The 19847-nt window shown below is 33.9% G+C and overlaps 1 protein-coding gene across 4 annotated transcripts in view; it reads left to right on the top strand.

The window, feature by feature from the left end:
• Positions 1 to 19847, top strand: part of magi3a (membrane associated guanylate kinase, WW and PDZ domain containing 3a) — a 261327-nt gene that overhangs the window by 149217 nt on the left and 92263 nt on the right. For all 4 annotated transcript variants that reach the window (NM_001365194.2, NM_001365193.2, XM_087305883.1 and 1 more), the window contains 1 exon segment: positions 11262 to 11381. In NM_001365194.2, the coding sequence (NP_001352123.2) occupies positions 11262 to 11381 (120 nt within the window).

Here is a 19847-nt window from a genome sequence, read left to right as displayed (position 1 = left end):
TAATATAATAATAATAATAATAATAAAGCCTGGAAGGGCATCCACTGCGTAAAACATATGCTGAAATAGTTGGCAGTTCATTCTGCTGCGGTGACCTCTGAAATAGACTATACCAGGGGTGGCCACCCTGTCCCTGGAGAGCCACCTTCCTGCATATTTCAGCTCAGCAACTCATATCAAACACACCTGCCTATAATTATCACATGGTGTTCAGGTCCTAATTAATTGGTTCAGGTGTGTTTGATATGGGTAGCAACTGAAATCTGCAGGAAGGTGGCTCTCCAGGAACTGGGTTGGCCACCCCTGGACTAAACCAAAGGAAAATTATTGAATGAAAGAATAAGTGCACCGTTTTAAGGATCAAGAGAGTTAGTCCGCAGATCCTCTAAAAAGTGGTGCCAGATCTTTTTGAAGGTTTTTAAAAAACCAGATAAGTTTTATGAAAAGCCGCGAATATAAAAAATATTCAGGATGAAATTATAAAATGAGGGTTAAAGCAGCAGCCAGCATAACAGTAATGCATTCTTGACATAACTATGATCATTGCTGAGGATGCTAAAATCCCCATAATAGTTGACATTCTTTGTGTTAATTAGTCTTTTTGAATTTGCACATCTTGGCTGATATAATTATAATCTAGATCATGCTTGATTCTCCCCATTTCTCTTGTTCTGAATTTAGTTTCCATACTTCCAAAGCCTTTACTGTTTGATCCATTGTCAGTTAATCATGATCGATTAAATCTGTTGGGTAATGCAGAAATTCTTGGCTCAGTAATTTCTTGGCAGTGTTTTTCAGACACAGACCGTCTGGAGGAAAGCAACCATCTTTTTTACTTAACAACATCAATGCCAGAAAACTAGTACATAATAACAAAATATATGTTTCTCTCTCTCCCTCTCTCTCCCTCTCTCTCTCTCTCTCTCTCTCTCTCTCTCTCTCTCTCTCTCCATCTCCATCTCCATCTCCCTCTCCCTCTCCCTCTCACTATATCTCTCTCTCTATCTCTCTCTCTCTCTCTCGTCGTGCTAAATTTGTGGTCTGGCCACAAACCAGTGATTTAGAGAAACATATGCCTTAATTACTCGCACATCTTTAATTAGGGTTTTTTTCTCTCAGGCTGTGGTGTAATCGTTTAATTAGTGCTGTTTATTAGGGCACTTATCTGTTAATGTTGCTCATACTTAGGAGTAGAGATTTCAAAGAAAATGCTGTTCACACAAAAATGACAATTGTGTAGTCATCTTTTCTCCCTCATGTTGTTTCAAACCTGTCTGAGAAACACAAAAGAAGACGTTTCACAAAAGTCTCCATTTTTTTGTTTATTTGATATACAATGAAAGTCAGTGGGATTTAGGACTGTTTCGGACCCCACTGAGTGTCATTGAAAATTTCACAGACAAGAACAGTTGAAATGTTCTTCAGAAAGTCTTTTCTACTGCGCTACAGATGAAAGAAAAGCCAGAGCCTCAGAGACTTGAAGATCACACACACACGGGGGTGGGATTTTATAACCTTAACCCTATAAACTCCGAGTATCATATCTGACACAATTCTAGACTTCTAAATGATAAAATCTTTGCTTGAAATGCTCCCTGGTGCCTTGTTGGTGCTTTGGTGCAATTTAATGAGTCCAAAAATTAAGTTTAGTGTAATTGTGAAATTGTTACGTTAAGGTCTTTTTTGTGTGAATTATGTTAATTCTTGCAGGTTTTTATGTAAGACTAACTTTTTTTATTTTAGACTGAGTCCATTTTAGAATTATTTAGAATTGTTTATCAATATTATTTTAATTGTGTTTAATTGTATTTTAATTTGTCATTTTTTAAAAATGATTAAAATATAAAAATCCAGCAGTCTCACAATAAAACAGGGCTACAGACCTTTTACATATAAATATAGCATTTTTTTTATTTTAATAATAATTCTATTTGATGATGATGATGATAATGATAATAATACTAATAATAATAAAAACAACAACAACAACAACAACATAATAATTAAAAAATAATAATAATAATAAGTAGTAGTAGTAGGCGATGCAGTGGCGCAGTGGGTAGCATGTTCGCCTCACAGCAAGAAGGTCACTGGGTCGCTGGTTCGAGCCTCGCTCAGTTGCCGTTTCTGTGTGGAGTTTGCATGTTCTACCTGCTTTTGCGTGGGTTTCCTCCTGGTGCTCTGGTTTCCCCCACAGTCCAAAGACATGCAGTACAGGTGAATTGGGTAGGCTAAATTGTCCGTATATTATATTATATGCTATATTTATATGAGTATGTATGTGAATGTTTCCCAGAGATGGGTTGCGGCTGGAAGGGCATGCGCTGCTTAAACACTTGCTGGATAAGTTGGCGGTTCATTCTGCTGTGGCGACCCCAGATTAATAAAGGGACTAAGCCGACAAGAAAATTAATGAATGAATAAGTGGTAGTAGTAATAATAATTACAATAATAATAATAATAATAATAATAATAATAATAATAATATCAAATGCAAAGCTGGCTTTTAATTATAGAGCAAAAAAAACAGGAAAACTTTTAATTTTATATGTGATTATACATTTCTACCATTATAACAGCCTTTTTCATTTAATAATCATGCATCCTGCATTTTGAGTTATTGTTAGAATATTTTAAATGGTTATTCTCTGGGTGTTAATTGACATTTTTATTGGATTCTAACAAAACTTGAAAACACTGTAAGTATGACTCTCTTAAAACTGATTTGTTTACTCTCATTTGGCTCTTTTTGTATGTTAATTTTAATGGCATATTGAATGAACCAAAAAATGTATGGATTGAATATGATACTCAGCATACCCACATACGCATTTTTAATCAATTTTTTAATACAATTCCCAATTCTACCCCTTTAGCCCTTCCCTTACAGCCTTACTATGAAGGAGTCGGGGTGTCCCAATTCTCATTAGCTAAGGGGAAGGGCTGAATAGCCCTTAAAACTGAGATTTTTCAGAACCACACTCAAAACCAAGGGGTACAAAAATTTTCCAGAATGCACCATCTAAAACGACAGCATAGCTTCACTTTCAGGAGATGCACAAATGAGTAATTTTTTGTCAGTATTATGTATTTTTACAATAAACAAACCTATGTTTTAATACATTCATAACCGTCATGCTTTTAAATTAAAACGGCTAAATATTGCTATCTATAATCCATAATAATAACTCCTATATAGTAGTCCCACAACATACTTTCATATCTGTCACTTAATGACACTGAAATACCCTGTCAGAAAAGTCTAGTGGTTGGGAATGACCTTTTTACAGTGTCTGCTATAATGTAAATGTTGTTTTCTTGTGTTTACATAGATGAATATGGCCCCGATGTAAATGCACAGTACAGTTACAAGCTTATTGCCGCATCATTATGATAACATAATACTGTTGCCTTCAGTGATTTCTTGAAGATAAAGGGCAAAAAAATTATGAAACTTGAATAACTGCAGCAGTCGGGATTGTCAGTCTCATATGTAGTAAGAGATTGCAATGACATGTGATGACGTGTGCAGGTGTTGTAGTGCTGTCCCATTTTTAGGGGTTAATTTTGAAGCCCTTCCTCTTCACACTCTCTTTGAAGGGCCCAGAAGTAGGGGTATAAAAATAGAATTGGGTTTGGGCCTTATTTTTTATTTATGTCTGGCTTTACCTGGTCACTTAGTGGCTGCATAGCAATGGCCCACCCTAGTTGTTTCAGCTAGCAATGCAACAGCAAGCACTGTTTACTGTATTGTCAGTAAATGAAAAATCAGTTTGGTTTGTATTTTCGGGCTGTTTTCTTTAAGTGAGTTCTGCACCTGGCATATGGCTCGCTATGTTTGGGGATTTTAATGGACACCAGGCCTGAGCAGATGTTTGGTTTGCTGCGACTCAATATCCCGGTGTGTGGGCCGACCTGAAACCTTTAATGACATTCTCATTCACTGTCCCTTTAAAGCAGTGTTCTGACACACAGGCCTCCATTCACATTTTTGCAACCAGTGTAATCAGAAACGTTGGGGCAGAGAGTCAGATGATGGACAGGTCTAATTATATTTAATAGCACCGGTTGTAGCAGTAATATCAGAATGAGCTGTCACAGTTCATCTTAGAGGCTTCAGTCAAGTAAAATATTCAAATAATGATTTAATTGTACGTTATTAATCACAGTAAAGGTGAAGGACAGCGAGGAGCAACACTGCCATTTAATCACACCCAGTGTTTAATAATACATTGCTTTGATTTAAAGAGATGGTTCATCCAGAATTGAAAAAAAACACATCTTTTACTCACCGAATGTCATTCAAACCTAGAATTTTGTTGAATACAAAAGATGTTATTAAATGGTTTTTTATATATATACTCTAATTAACCTATAAGGATAAGTAAACAATGACTTGAATGAAGTGTTTAAATGTTAGAAATAGGATTTTTTTATTCTTAATTTTTTGTGTGAAAATTTATACATATATATATATATATATATATATATATATATATATTTATTTAATTAACTGAACATTTTTTCATTATTAAAAATAGTTTTATAGATAAAACAGTTTAAAAAAAAATTGTGAGCCATATTTTAAAAGTTGCACATTACTCCGACTTTCTGTTAAAAGATTAATCTGCATATCATAAAAAATTGTTCACAAAACTACTATTTTGAAGAATTTACATGTGAATCGGTGAGTTACTAATACATTGATTTGATTTAAAGAGATGGTTCACCCAGAAAAAAAAATCATCATTTACTCACTGAATTTCATTCAAACCTGTAATTTTGTTCTGTGAATACAAAAGATGGTATAACATATATATATATTATAAGATCATAAAGATATTTTGGTCCATATGTTATAATTCAGTGTGGTGTAATTTTTTATTTTTTATTTTTTGGTTCCCAAAGTTTTTTTATTTATTTTTATTAAAGTCTAATTAACTTCTAAGAATGAGTAAAAAAGATGATTTTGTGTGTGTGTGTGTGTGTGTGTGTGTGTGTGTGTGTGTGTGTGTGTGTGTGTGTGTGTGTGTGTGTGTGTGTGTGTGTGTGTGTGTGTGTGTGTGTGTGTGTGTGTGTGTGTGTGTGTGTGTGTGTGTGTGTGTGTGTGTGTGTGTGTGTGTGTGTGTGTGTGTGTGTGTGTGTGTGTGTGTGTGTGTGTGTGTGTGTGTGGTGTGTGTGTGTGTGTGTATGTGTGTGTGTGTGTGTGTGTGAAATTTAATATTTTTATGATTTAATTAACAGAAAATGTTTTGATTATTAAAACTTGTTTTATAGATGGTAACAAAATAATAACAATTTGTGAGCCATATTTTAACTTTTTTACATTACTCATACTTAAACTAGACATTTTCTGTTAAAAGATTAATTAACCTGCATATCAAAAAAATAAAATGTAATATTTTAAAGAGTACAAATGGGAATCTATGAGTTAAAATAGAGAAACAAACCATTCAGGCAAGTCCGTTTATTGAAAAATTGGTACTCAAATTAATATTTTATTCATTATTGACTGAAGGACATTGTGAGTGATTAATGTATATTTCATTTGTCTTTGCTCACTTTTATGTTGTTCCAAAAGTATTTTCTTCCAAGGAGCATGAAAGAAGGTAATTGGTAAAATATTAGTAAAATAAATCATTTTGGGTTTTTTTCTTGGGTCATTTTTCAAACTATATTTTTAGTCAAATATATAAAACATTACAGCCCACATTTAATTTTTGGATGGGCTTTTCCTGGGTGTACAGATGTGGTCATTGTAAAAGATAAGTTATAAAAAAGTACATGAAGATTAGTAACATTTATTCTGTTTGTGACTGCACTGGCTTTCATACTCATTTGAAAACTGTAAAAGGACTATTGTACATGTCTCACTGGATACAGGAATAGGAAAGTCTTTAAAGCCATGTCCTTAAAAAAAAAAAAAAGTGAGAAAAGAAGAACACCCGGAGTCCAAATTGGCACATAATCCTTGAAGCTGGTCTGAAACCTCTATCTCCCTCCCTGCTTCTGCTGGCATTAATATCAGTTATAGCACGAAGGCAGCTCTTCTCTGCTTCATCTGCAGATATAAAAAATATATATATACTCATGCAGAAATAAAGTGCCTAAGGTGGGTCAGTCTTAAAGGATTTAATTCTGTATGCTTCTGCAAGTCTTTTTCAAGCTTGTTAAGAGAGCTCACAGCTGAGCGTTTACTGAGGTGTGAATGTTATTCATGCCACATTCCATGCGTGTCAAAATAAACATCTTGTTCTTTATTGCTAATATTAGTACTCCGTATGAAATAAAAATACATTTGTATTCATATCTGCAGTGTGATAGGTGACATTAGATTTTAAAGGCTGGTTCAAATCAGAACTTTTTTGAGAACCTGCTAAGTTCTCTGTTTCTTTCTGGTGGATTGACCCTCCCATGTTGTGGTGTGTACTCTATATACTGTAATAAATTTTATAACTACAGTTAAAGTCAAAATTTCCTATAAATTTTCACCCACTTTCTGTTTAATGGGCAGATTTTTTTCAACACATTTCTAAACATAATAGTTTTAGCAACTCATTTCTTGTAACTGATTTCTTTTATATTTGTCATGATGACCGTACATATTATTACAGATTTTTCAAGATATAGTATTCAGCTTAAAGTGGCATTTAAAGGCTTAACTGGGTTAATTAGGCAAGTTATGGTAATTAAGCAAGTCATTGTATAATGATAGTTTGTTCTGTAAAATTAAATATTGCTTAGGGGGCTAATAATAGTGACCTTACAATGTTTTCATTTTTATTAAACTACTTTTATTCTGGCCAAAATAAAACAAATTAGACTTTTTCCTGGAGAAAAATGTTATAGGAAATACGGTGACAAATTCTTTGCTCTGTTAAATATCATTTGGGAAATATTTGTAAAAGAAAAATAAATTCACAGGAGGGCTAATAATTTTGACCTCAACTGTATATAGTCCCATTGTTCTTTTTTTGCTAAATGTTTCTTTTAAAGGTGTTGCTCGAAATACCCAAGATATCATTTATTTATAATAGCATGCTGCATATGCTTATTTTTTATTGGAAGTAAATAAAATTTGGATATACTGTATGTGTCTCTTTAAATGTAAATGAGTTGCTGGTCTCCACCCCATTATCTGAAGAAGGTCTAGCCTTTATGTTCCATGCCTGAGAATGTCTTAAGTGACTACTGTTGTCAAAAGCTCAAACTTCTTTACCAGTCAATACAAGTATTTAAAAAAAAAAACATCCATTTCCCGATAACAATTGAGCTCCCTTGAGCAGTTCTTAAATGCTGCTGATTGGCCATCATGTTCATGTGCTCATTAGATAAGATTGTGAATGGCTTTGAAAGTTATCCCTATTTTTTAAAGTATTGATTAGTGCCAACTACCTTTGGGAACCCTTTTATTGCAGTTATTTAAGTCTGTCATCTGCATTTGCTTTAAAGTGTGGTTAGTAAACCCATCAGAAGTACACAGAGTAATAAGGTTGTGAGAGATGCATGAGAATTAAACTAAAGTTCACTTTTACATCTGTATTGTACATAAACCATCAATTATACGCAGGCATATCAGATACACAGTGCTGACCACAATACAGCTGGGAAAGAAATCCCTTTTAGGTTATGTTCACATGTAGCAGGGTATTTTTAGAAACAGTTTTTCCTGCATTCATTTTTTTTAAAAGCTCTGATTTGTGATAAAAGCCTTTCATAGAGGTTTCACACCCAATGTGGAATTAAGAATTTAAGTGAATTGCATATAAAGTCAATGGAGATGTGAGAACAGAGGTGCGGATGCGTGGAATTTGCCTCAATTGCATCTTCTGTATTTGGTGTGAACACAACCGTCCAAACTCTGTTTTAGTCGCCACAATTACACTGTAACTGGAGTTTTGGAGTCACCTGAAGCTGCGTTTTTGTGGTAAAAAAAAAAAAAATTAATAAAAAAAAAAGCTCTTAGAAAAAAAACTGCAGTTTTGAAAATACCCATGTTCATGTGGACAGGGCCTTATATTCACTTTGTGTATTTAACTATAGCAACATAAAGCACTACTGCTGTTCATGCTATTAATGTAAATAAAAATCGCTCTCTGCTCTTGTCCATACCTGCCAACACTTCCGTTTTTTCCGGGAGTCTCCCATGTTTCAGACCCATTTCTCGCCATCCTCCCGTTTTGTTATTTCTCCTGGAAAACTTCCGTAATTTCACCCCCTCTTGTCTGAATTATGTAAGTAGCTTAATAAGAATATTTTTTTGAGTACAGGGATTCTTATTGATCTATGCTTACAGGGCCTTATAATGGGCAGGGCTTATAATGGGCAGGGCTTATGATGTCACAGGAGCAGGAAATCTTTCAGACACTTATTTTGAAATTTCACATTTGTGATTAACGAGTTATTATGAAGTGAAGTAATTATTATGAGCTAGTTTTCCACTCACTTTGTTTGGACATGGTGTACAAATGCTCAAACAACAGTTTATATAAAGCAAGTTTTGCATAATAACTCCCCTTTTGCACTAACTTTGAGATTTGGTGCTTGAAAGCAGTTTTTGAAGAGCAGGAATAGATTCAGAAGAGGGCCAGGAAGGTCTGCATTCTCTTTGTAGGTATTTGTGAATTGTGCGGGCTGTGTGGCAGCATGCTGGGGTGGATGGTGAGGTGTTTAAGCAGCTGGCAGTGTTTCATGTGGCTTGTGCAAACTGCAGAGCTAATTGTTTGTTTATCCTCCTCCAACACAGGAACTGGCATCTGGGCTCTCGCCCCACAGTGGCTGCTGTGTGTATATGTGTGGGTGTGTGGGTGTGTGTGTGTGTGTGACTGTCAGGTTTGACAAACTTTAGTGATGAAGCAAGCAGTGTGTAAACCATAGTTATGATCGAGACATTGCAGCAGAAAATATGGATGTTGAGGCTGTTGTCAACAATAAAGGCTAACAAGTGTCATTCTTTTTAAAGAGTCACTATTGTCAGAGATCCTGTTTGCATTTTCTTTCACTGAGAATAAGTTGGAAATCAATACTGACACTAAAAAGAACCACAGTGTGTGTGTTTATGTACATTATATGTAATATGTGATGTCGTTTTCATCCATATAAATGTTGTATATTTGCATATAAATAGTCATATTCATAAGCTCACTTTAACACTAACACTGGGAAACACTAATGTCAAGGCAAGCGTATATTTATTTGAAATGGAATTAAATCATATTTGCATTTTTTTTTTTTTTTTTTTACAATTTGTGGGTGCAAATCTATCAACAACAAAAACAACAAAGCAGACTAGGCTGTACAATATACCGTATCAGCATCAGTATCGGAATGCACACTTTTGCAATCGTCACATCGTAGCACATGCAATGTCCAGTCATGATTATAGCTGAGCAAGTTTGCCATTGCTAAATGTATGCATTATGTAGTGAGCGTTAATGATTTGCATGTTTTTAGGCCTGTGATTATTATTAAGCAGTTCAAGAGAGCTTAAAAGCCCAATCAATTCTGTTTGCAGCTTTAGATTACAACAATTATTTGTTTAAGTATCTATACGATGAAGCCTATACAGTAATATTTTGCATTTAATTGTTCAAGTTGTGTCTGAATACTATAAAGACTTCTCAGAAAATCCATTTCTTTCATCTTCATCTTTGCTATTTTGTACTTATTTATGCTTTTAATTTTATTATGTGTTATGTAGAATAATCCTAATCAACCAGCCTCCCCCACCCCCAAAATATGGCGGTATGATTTTTTTTCCAATATCGTGCAGCGGCCGCAGCCCTAAATAAAACTATATTTAAATTTTTTTAAACATTTGTTTTCATTTGATTAATTATCATATTATGCTATGTTATTATTTATTTTTCATTGTATTCTTTCTTCATCATGTTTTCATTTTAGTATTTGTCATTTAAGGTTTTTTTTCCTTGTACACCAGCAATTTAGAAAAAAAAAATATTATTGTGAAAATAGCTAGTTGTGATTGAAATGAAATTGTGAAAAGGTTTGCAGAAATAATTTCTGTGTGCATGTGTGCGAATAATATTTGAACATTTTCCTTATAAAATTTTCAGTGGCCCTTCCCAGAATAACGAACAAAAAAAGTTAATATACAGCATCATGTCTTGCATTATGTAGCAAAAAAGGAGAAAATCACTTACAGTATGTACATTTAGGTACATTAAAGGGCCGAGAGAAGTCTTTTGTGTCTGTAACGTTTCAGCTCAAAACACCCATCAGATTACTTATTATACCTTTAAGAATATTGGGATTTTCTGCTCTGAACACCATGTAGCTGTTTTTGTTGCCTGTACCTTTAATGCTAGTTTTCCCCGTCCACCGTTCTCACGTGCCTGTCAGAGTGCAGAGTGCCGCCTCGGCTACGTTAGATAAACTGCACAGTGACAGACATGATGGAAGCAGATCTCATGTAACGTTTATGAGAAATACTACAGTAAAATATTTACCAATGATTATTTGATGTATTTGTTGTGGAGTTGCAAAGATGAGTAACCCACAATGTGCACTTTTGCATGCACATGTGACAGAATACACGGTAATGTCCACTGCTGTATGGATATCCTTTATGTTATTGTACAAAATAAACCTGATTTAATGTCCACAAACCGGGATTAAAGCGTCTTCTTTTATAATTGTACTGACATGCAGCTGTGGTGAATAAGTAAAGACGCTAAAATCGCTGTAATTCGTTAAGTAATTAATTGTGGAAACTGCACCCCTACATCACAATGCAGTGGGCCTCAAAACGGGAGGGATTTGGATCCTATTTTAACGTCAAGACTTATTGTGTTTCTATCACTCCAATATGATTGTGGACACACTATACTTACTCACAGTTCTCTACAAACAGCTTACAACAGATTTTCATCATAGGTGCTCGTTAAATGCATTATTTCTTTCTAAAGAAGGTTTAATTGCTCATATCATATGCATAATCTTAGAGTATGACAGATCCAGAGCTATATATCCAACATAAATGCAATATACAATATCTACGTATTCCTTTAAATTAAAATATTGAGGCGAACCAACAAAAGAAAATCAGTGCAGCAGTGTAAAGTAACAAAAGTTCAAAGCCATGTGGTTTTCGGACCATTTACAGCATTAGATTATTGGTTTTGCAGAATATATTTGACTTGAAACACCAGACTAGATCCAGTATGAGTTTAGAGTTGGAAAACAACAACAATTGCTCCTAGTTGAAGACATATTTCTTTAATATTGTCTGTCTTTGGCAGGTACCACGAGACAGCCTCGCGAAGGGGAGGTTCCAGGAGTGGACTATAATTTCATCAGCGTGGGGGAGTTTCGTGTGCTGGAGGAGAGCGGCCTGCTGCTGGAGAGCGGAACTTATGATGGTACGAAACTGTGTGTAGGAGCACTGAGAGTCAGAGATCACTTCTTGTGGGCATGTTAAACGAATATCTACTTTAGATAACTCCTCAAGCACTGGAAATTTGCTTAAGGTACTACCAGTGCTTGCAATATACATGCATCTTATAAAAGAGTCATATATTCTGCTGCTACACTGTCAGAAATGATCTTTTGAGGTGAATTGTTGTTAGAGTTTTGGAGCATGTCTTATAAGAAAATACTTTTTTGTAATGTAAAATTCAATGTTAAATTCAATGTAATGCTTGTAATTTCTTTAAAAATGGTTAAATATTCTAATTAAATATTGAATTATTTTAATTCAGTGTAGCAGCATGACTATTTTAAATCAGCTGTGCAGAAGAATTAATATATAAAGGCATAAAGAATAAAAATATAAGGTATGTTTTAGTGTTTATAGTAATATACTGAAACTGTATACTGTGGAAACGAAAAGGATTCTGACCCCCTTAAACTTTTCACTCTTTGTGATATTGCAGCCATTTGCTAAAATCATTTAAGTAAATTTTTTTCCTCAATAATGTTCACACAGCACCCCATATTGACAGAAAAACAGAATTTTTGACATTTTTGCAGACTATTTAAAAAAGAAAATCTGAAATATCACATGGTCCTACTACACAACAAAATTAGAGATTGTGGCTTAATTATAGTGTAGTTTAATTATTCTTGTGTCTTTTTTATCAATAATAGCAGTCATTATTAGTATTATTTTATTATTGGTGTGTTTAATTTTAGCTTAGGCATTTAAAAATAGTTGTGATAGAGATGAAAACAATTGGTGTAAAGATTTGTAGACATAGTTTCAAACAATATTTAAACTAACATTTTCCCAATAACTTTTCATTGACCCTTACCAGCAAAACAAAAAAAGTTTATGTACTGCATTACGTCTCTAAATAATTCTCTTATCAGTTATTGCTATATTATGCAAAGGTATGTACATTTAGGACCTTAAAAAGCATTAATTCTTCATAAAGAATTTGCTTTTTTTTTTTTTTTTTTTTTGGTTTGTTCATTTGTTAATTCAATTTCCATGCAAGATTTGACTGAGATGAAGTATAATTAATGATATTTTTAGTTCTGATTAAATTAAAGGTTTTTAAATTTAATTTTTAAAAGGTGTGCATATATATATTCTACTGTTTATTTGTTTGTTCATTTATTTATTCAGTTAGTTCACATGCATTTCATTTTCACCGAAATGAAGGATAAATAATAATAGTTTTAATTTAAGTTTTAGGCATTTTACTTCTAATTAAGTTAAAGGTAATTTCCTAAAATAAAATGCATTTTTACATTTTTTAAATGCTTCCAAAACCAAATTTTAATGTTTTTTTTATTTATTTGTTCATTTGACTTTTTATATGTTTGTTCATTCATTAATTCATTTGATAGTTCAAATGAATTCAAAACTTAGATGTAAACTAACTGTAGGCTAAATAGTGATAGTTTTAATTGTAGTTTTAGGCATTTTAGATCTGATTAAATTAAAAGGTAACTTCCTAAAATATTATAAAAGATTTTTAAAGATTTATAAAAAAAAGTTTATATTTGTTTATTCGACTGTTCATTTGTTTGTTAATTTGTCCATTAATTAATTCAGTTAATGTGCAAGTTTGCACCAAAAAGAAGGTTAATTAATAAAAATAAATTTAAAATAGCGTAAATAATATAAAAACATTCATTTTGGGTGGTGGGAGGGAGGGGTTAACTGTACATTTGAGGGTAAAACTTATCTCCAAAACAAAGTTTATATGCAGTCTGTGTGGCGTTCAAGCTGAATTAATTGAAGATGAAGAAAATGTAATTTCAATATAAGGCGTGTAACTCGGTCATCCCAGTTCATGCTGAACACTGGTTTCCTTCACTCTTAAAATATTCCTTTTAGATTCGGCACATTGCCATGGCAAAAAAAAAAAAGGAAAAAAAAGAATGTGGGCCGCATTACTGTGTAGTTACAGAAACGGTTGCTGACTCACCATCTTTTTAAGGTAATTAAGGGAGACAAGTGTGCTGAATGTTTGTAGTTCTGACACTTTTATTTTTTCTACCTCTTCTGCTGAGTTGAAATAGTTGAGAGCAGAGGCCATTCACCGTGTGTGATTCATAACATGCCTAAAGGATCTCAAGGTCTGAGTTATTAATGTCGTGGCCTTAGAGCCAGCCAGTTCAACCGATAAACCCAGTGAATGCTCGACAAAGTCCTCGCCTTTAGCCATGTGTGAAAGAGGTAGGTTTGGTTAATGATTCGTCCATGAGTCACTAAGTGCCCTTGTTTAATGGGAAGGTCTGGTTGTAGTTTCCTGCCTGTAGAAGTAAATCTGTCCTGTGTGGACGTCACAGTGAGTGACTTTTGCTGGGGGGCTTTTCATCTACATGAACTATCTTGACTCTTGGGATTTTAGCTTGAAGGATAATTTCACACTCACCAATTCTGGTTAGTGATTTCTTGTCTTCCGGTGACATCTGGCAGGGAAGTCATTGCACGCTGCACAAGAATCTGATGCCTCAAACTAGCATGATTTATTGAGCCTGTAAATGTATTTGGAAAAGTGGACTTCAGTATTCTTCAGAATGTCCTTAATTTGTGTCTGAAGTGCTATTTGTTGTTGCATATTTGCGCATAGTGTTGCTAATATAAAGAAAATAAGTATTAAACATGCTACCATTCAATGGTGAATCATTAGTTGCAGACTCACTCAGATTAGATTATTTAAATCGGTGAGTAGTTAACTGGAGACTTGCTTTCACTGGATTGTGAATATTTACCTAGACACTCGCTCTGACTGAATGATTTGAATTAGGGAATCTTTAGGTGGAGACTCACTCTAGCAAAATCATTTAAATAAGTGAACAATTAACTGAAGAATCGCTTTGACCAGATTGGTTAAATCTGTGTATATTTCACTGCAGATTCGCTTTGATTGGATCATTTAAATTAGTGAATCTCTAACTGGAAATCCGCTCTGACTGAATGATTTGAATTAGGAAATCTTTAGGTGGAGACTCACTTAGAATGAATCATTTAAATCAGCAAATAGTTAACTGGAGACTCGCTTTGACTGGATCATTTAAATCAGTGAATCTTTAACTGGAAACTCGCTCTGACTAAATGATTTGAATTAGGGAATTTAGGTGGAGATTCACTTATATTGAATCATTTAAATCAGTGAATAAGTAACTGAAGACTCGCTTTGCTCAGATCATTTAAAGCAGCGAATCTCTAACTGCAGACTCACTGTGATTGGATCATTTAAATCAGCGAGTCTCTAACTGAAAACTCGCTCTGACTGAATGATTTGAATTAGGGAATTTAGGTGGAGATTCACTTATATTGAATCATTTAAATCAGTGAATAAATAAATGAAGACTCGCTTTGCTCAGATCATTTAAAGCAGCGAATCTCTAACTGTAGACTCACTGTGATTGGATCATTTAAATCAGCGAGTCTCTAACTGAAAACTCGCTCTGACTGAATGATTTAAATTAGGGAATCTTTTCAGTGGAGACTCACTCATAATGAATCATTTTAATCAGCAAATAGTTAAAGGGAGACTTGCTTTGACCATATCGTTTAAATCAGTGGATCTTTTAACTGGAAACTCGCTCTGACTAAATTTTTTGAATTAGGGAATCTTTAGGTGGAGACTTGCTCTGACTGAATGATTTAAATTAGGGAATCTTTAGGTGAAATTGCTTGTATTAGTTGCTTTCTTACCAATTTTTTTATTTGTTTTATCTATTATTATCTGTAAAGCTGCTTCTGGCCATGACATGTCGATAAATGGTCATAAGAGACATATTTAAATGATCATATGCAACATCCTTCATTTATTCTCTTAGGTAAGGAGAGATCTCCACTTAAGTGTCATACTTAGAGGGGAAAATGTGCTTTATGCATTATAAAGCTTAAAGCATCAGAATCTGTACTCTGTATTGACCGATCACCATTACAAGGAATTGCTACTTAGTATCGGCTGCAAAAATCCTGATCAGAGCATCCCTAATTTAAACCCATTCAGATGTTTTTTTCTGTCAGTAGTGGACATTTATGTAACATAATCAATGATATACTTGGGAATGACTAGTGTGTGAAGGGCATAAAAATTTGCACTGGAATGCAGCCATGCTGGATCATTCAAGTCAGTGAGTCTTTTACTGCGGACTCGCTTTGACTAAATCATTTAATACAGTGACTCAAGAAGGCACAATTTAATTGCTTATATCTGATTTTTGAACCTGAAAAAATATAAACTATTTTACAGACTATACAGCCCGTGTTTTTCTTGTTTTTTTTTTTACTTAAAAATAATTACACTGTATAACCCAACAGTCAACTTTATTAAATGAAATGAGTGTCATAGCTCAAAAATAACTGAAAGTTAATTCTGCTATTTTGAAAAAGAATTTTGAGTTTTGAACTTAGTGTTCATAATCTACACTTTATGCTACTACATTCCACTAAAATGTGTAATTCCTCACAGTAAAACCCAAAAGTTGAGGCAACTCAATCCATTTGAGGAAACCGATAGTAACAAACTAAAAGTTCAAAAACTGATCCTAATGACTTGAAGAAAGTTGAAGAAATTAGGTATTGAATTAACTCATAACCTTCATTTGTAAAAGTGAAAATTTTCTAAATTAAAAAAACTACAAATAGTTGAGTAAAGATACATTTATGAAAAAAGTTATTGTTTACATAAATTGTTTTTATTTTATTTTAGTGTTTTTTTTATTCAAAGAAACATTTTTATATTAAGTAACCTTTTGCTCAAGTATGTGCTCATCTCTTTACTAGTTGACACTCTGTCCCAGTTGTGTGAAACAGGAAGGTCATGGTCATTTTAAATCTCCTTTATATTCTGTAGCTGCCAGTGGCCAAGTTTTGAGCTGTTGTGTAAATTCAGGTCTGTATAAGAACAAACTCTAAGCCAGAGGTAATATTGTCTATACACAATACAGACTGATTTATGTGATCTCCAGAGTCGAGGTTTGCCGTTTCCAGGCCAAAGAAATAATTGACCAGTTTTTCAACATGCCCGCAGCATGATGTAATCAATGGTAACTGGTTATGCCCAAGTTTTATAGTGTGAACTCTGTTCGAATGCTACACTGGGTCATATCTTCTTACAACAGTGATTAAAAATAATGAGAACTTGCATTTCAATCCCGAGAGGAAGATCAGCTACAAATGTCTTAGCTTTTCTAATGATTGTTTCCATGTCCAATATTGTAGGACGGCCACCTCGGAGTGACGCAGGTAAACAATCACGTCCACCCACAAATCCATGAGCAATGACAGCTGTGGCAATCACTTTCTGTCTGCCATGTTGCTGGAAAAATCATCTTAGATCATTGGTTGTCAACTTCCAAGGGCCCTCATAGTCTGCATAAATATACACAATAATAATAAGCAAAGCCCCGTGACTCTTTCAGTTTATTCTGAAAGAAACAAAACATACTATCAAAACCATAGATTTAAAAAGATGTTCACCCAAAAGTTCTGGCTATATACACTGGTTATATGTCCCTAAAACAATCTATAAAAACTAAGTATAAAAAAAAAATGTATAATAGTTTTATCAAACATATTAACTAGTGCTACTGTTTTCAACATTGTAGTCATAACACACAACAAAAATAATTTTAATAATATTAATAATAAGAACAATAACAATAATTTTAATAAGAATATTGAAAAGAAATATTTTAATTTAAAAATAAATCACCATATGAATAATAATATAAGTATTATTTTTTTAGGGACTTGATTAATAATACAAAAACTGCTTAGTCATCATATCAATACTTAAATGTTACTTAAAATTCAGTTATTTTAAATAGTAATAATATTTTGCTTACTACTGTTTTGACTATTTTTTTCATCATATATGCAGCCATCACTCTTTTTTGATTTAAGAAATTGAAAAAAGACCAATCGTTGAGGTGATGAATTAAATATACTTTGTTGTTGTTTTGGCTCATTTGAATAGATTCCTATCATCTTGAGCTCCCCTGTTGAGCACCACTGATCTAGATCTCTCCTCAAGATGAGCTCTGTCTTTAATGATGTCCTTAGAGTTGTTTGAGATTCTCTCTAATCTCTGAAGGAGTACACGAGTCCACTTATGTTTGGGTGGAGGACTGAACAACAGCTTCTCTGCTACCCACAACAATATCCCCAACATCCCACGAAAAGATCCAAGAGGCTTTGGGAGATCGTTTTCCATCTGTCCACACTTCCACAGTCTGCTTAACGACCCACACAATATCAATCGCAAGGCTTCGAAGTGCGTTTTCCAGTTGAGACAAACTTTTCCTTTGCTTCATTACTTTGTAAAATTGACCAATAAACAAAACCAACATCAAGTTTTGTGTTTGAGGGTCCTTGAAATTCCAGTAAACTTGTTTTTTAAGTTAGACTGCAAACACAGAGTTGCCTTTATCTTTTAATCCGCTCACATTGTTTTCCATCTTCAGTAGTTTATTGTTGTTTTTTCCATCTCCTCTTGTTTTTTTCTCACTTTAAAAATAATTTTCTATTAAAAAACATTTTTATATAAAAAGTTCTCAACATTACACTTTAAATTCAAAAACTAGTTTGCTTGTTTAATTTGTGTCTAACAGTGTGTGGCTTAATTGTAACATCCTGTTACAACTAACTCCTCTGTGTCGTGTATTCTTCAAAACTGGCTAGCAGCCACTGCGTGTTTTTTTACGTCTTTTAAAATGTTTCCATCTTTTAGCCTAGAAGACGGTAATCACAACAAAATAAGATTTTACCTACATACTTTCACAGATTTTTTAAAAATTACAAAATTGACTATATTAATACTTAATAAATACTTTTATGCTGCAAAAAATGTTTCTCCGGTGTTTTTCATCCAAATTTCGCCAAACTTTTTAAATAATTGGCAGGAAGGCGTCTGCCGACACTGTGGTGAAACCTTGGAAGCATGCCATGGTTAACCCTGAGCAAATATCTTAAAACTCTGTGTTACATTTTACCCCGCGTTACTTTGTGCCACGCGCTCCTCTAGGATATTTGTTGCTGTTGCTTGCAATAACACTTCTTTACTGTCATGGCAACCCTTTTAAAATGTAAAAATTTTAAAAATATTCGACTCCTTCACTGTCAGTAAAATGGCTTTATTTTATTGGCTTGTTTTTTTTCTGTATAGTTTAATATGAGTTAAATGTAAACTTTCTTACAAAACTACTTATGTTTTATTTTATGAAATAATTGATTTTGTTATTATATGTGTTGTTTTTATTAAATAATATAACAACACATTTTTAGTTTTGGTTTTTAGCCGAGTTACTTCCCAATTTTCTTTTTCGCTGTTAGCCCAGTATTTTCATTTCGGTGCATCCCTAGTAAACCCTTATGTAATGAGACAAAATTTTAAGTTTTCAAACAAATACTTTTTTGAAGATGTTTTGAAGATGATAAACTGTTTAAGACTCTGTGTGCACAACTTTAGCAGATATGAGCAGATTATAACTAAACTGCGTGTGCTGATTTGTATTTTTGGTGCGGTGTGATGTATAAGTTGCACTGCAGCTTGGCCCGAGTGGGTAAAGGTTATAGATGAGTCAACTCGCATTTCATTTAGGTTTAAGGGTGTGAGGCTGTTTGTTCTTGCGTGGGTGAGCATGCGTGTGTGAGCGACTAAACATCATTCAGGGAAAATTTCCATGCTGGGTCTGTATTTGCTGTGCTCGTCGATCGTCATGGGTGAATTGTTGTCCTCCATCAGTTCATCAGGGACACTGGAGCAGGCATGATGTTATTCATTTGACATGAAACACTCAAATGTTAAATAACTACCTGCTATCAGCCTGTCTCTCTTTCCTCCTGTTTGCCATTCTGTGCGCAACAGTGAAGGGAAGATGCTTTCAAATCATCACCATTGCTTTGACATCTCCCACAGATTAATGCTAACAAAAATAATCACATGCCCCAGTCGAACGGTCCTCCCCTTTTCCTTGCTGTGTTTTTTTTTTTTAATGCCATTAATCAAGGATGTCGCAGTGCGCTGTTTATTAGTGATTCATCATACTGTGGCCGCTGTTTGACAGGAGACCTTCGAGGCTGTGACATGGCATGGTTATGGCTATCATTTGATTACACTTTGCATGCTCAGGTAAAATGAAGATGTTTAATAAAAAGCATGACTTATAGTGCTGTCGTGAATTAGGAGTAGTTGCAGGGCAAGAATATTAAAGGACGGATGTTCATTCAGCCGTTAATGACAACTCAGTACTTGGAAGTATTTGTGAATACTGACATAAATGCAATCCCAAGGCTTCAGATAGCGAGTAATTGGTAATATTTTGTGGCTTTTTTTTTTTTTTCTTATGTCGAGATTTAATTTTAAGTGCAAAAACCAATTTGCTTAACTAATGGGCACCGCCATTCTGTTGAG

This window comes from Danio rerio, chromosome 23 (genome assembly GCF_052040795.2).
Source record: "Danio rerio strain M-AB ecotype USA chromosome 23, GRCz13ab, whole genome shotgun sequence".
NCBI lineage: Eukaryota > Metazoa > Chordata > Actinopteri > Cypriniformes > Danionidae > Danio > Danio rerio.
The sequence above is the reverse complement of the archived record's forward strand: the minus strand, read 5'-3'. Positions and strand labels throughout refer to the sequence as shown.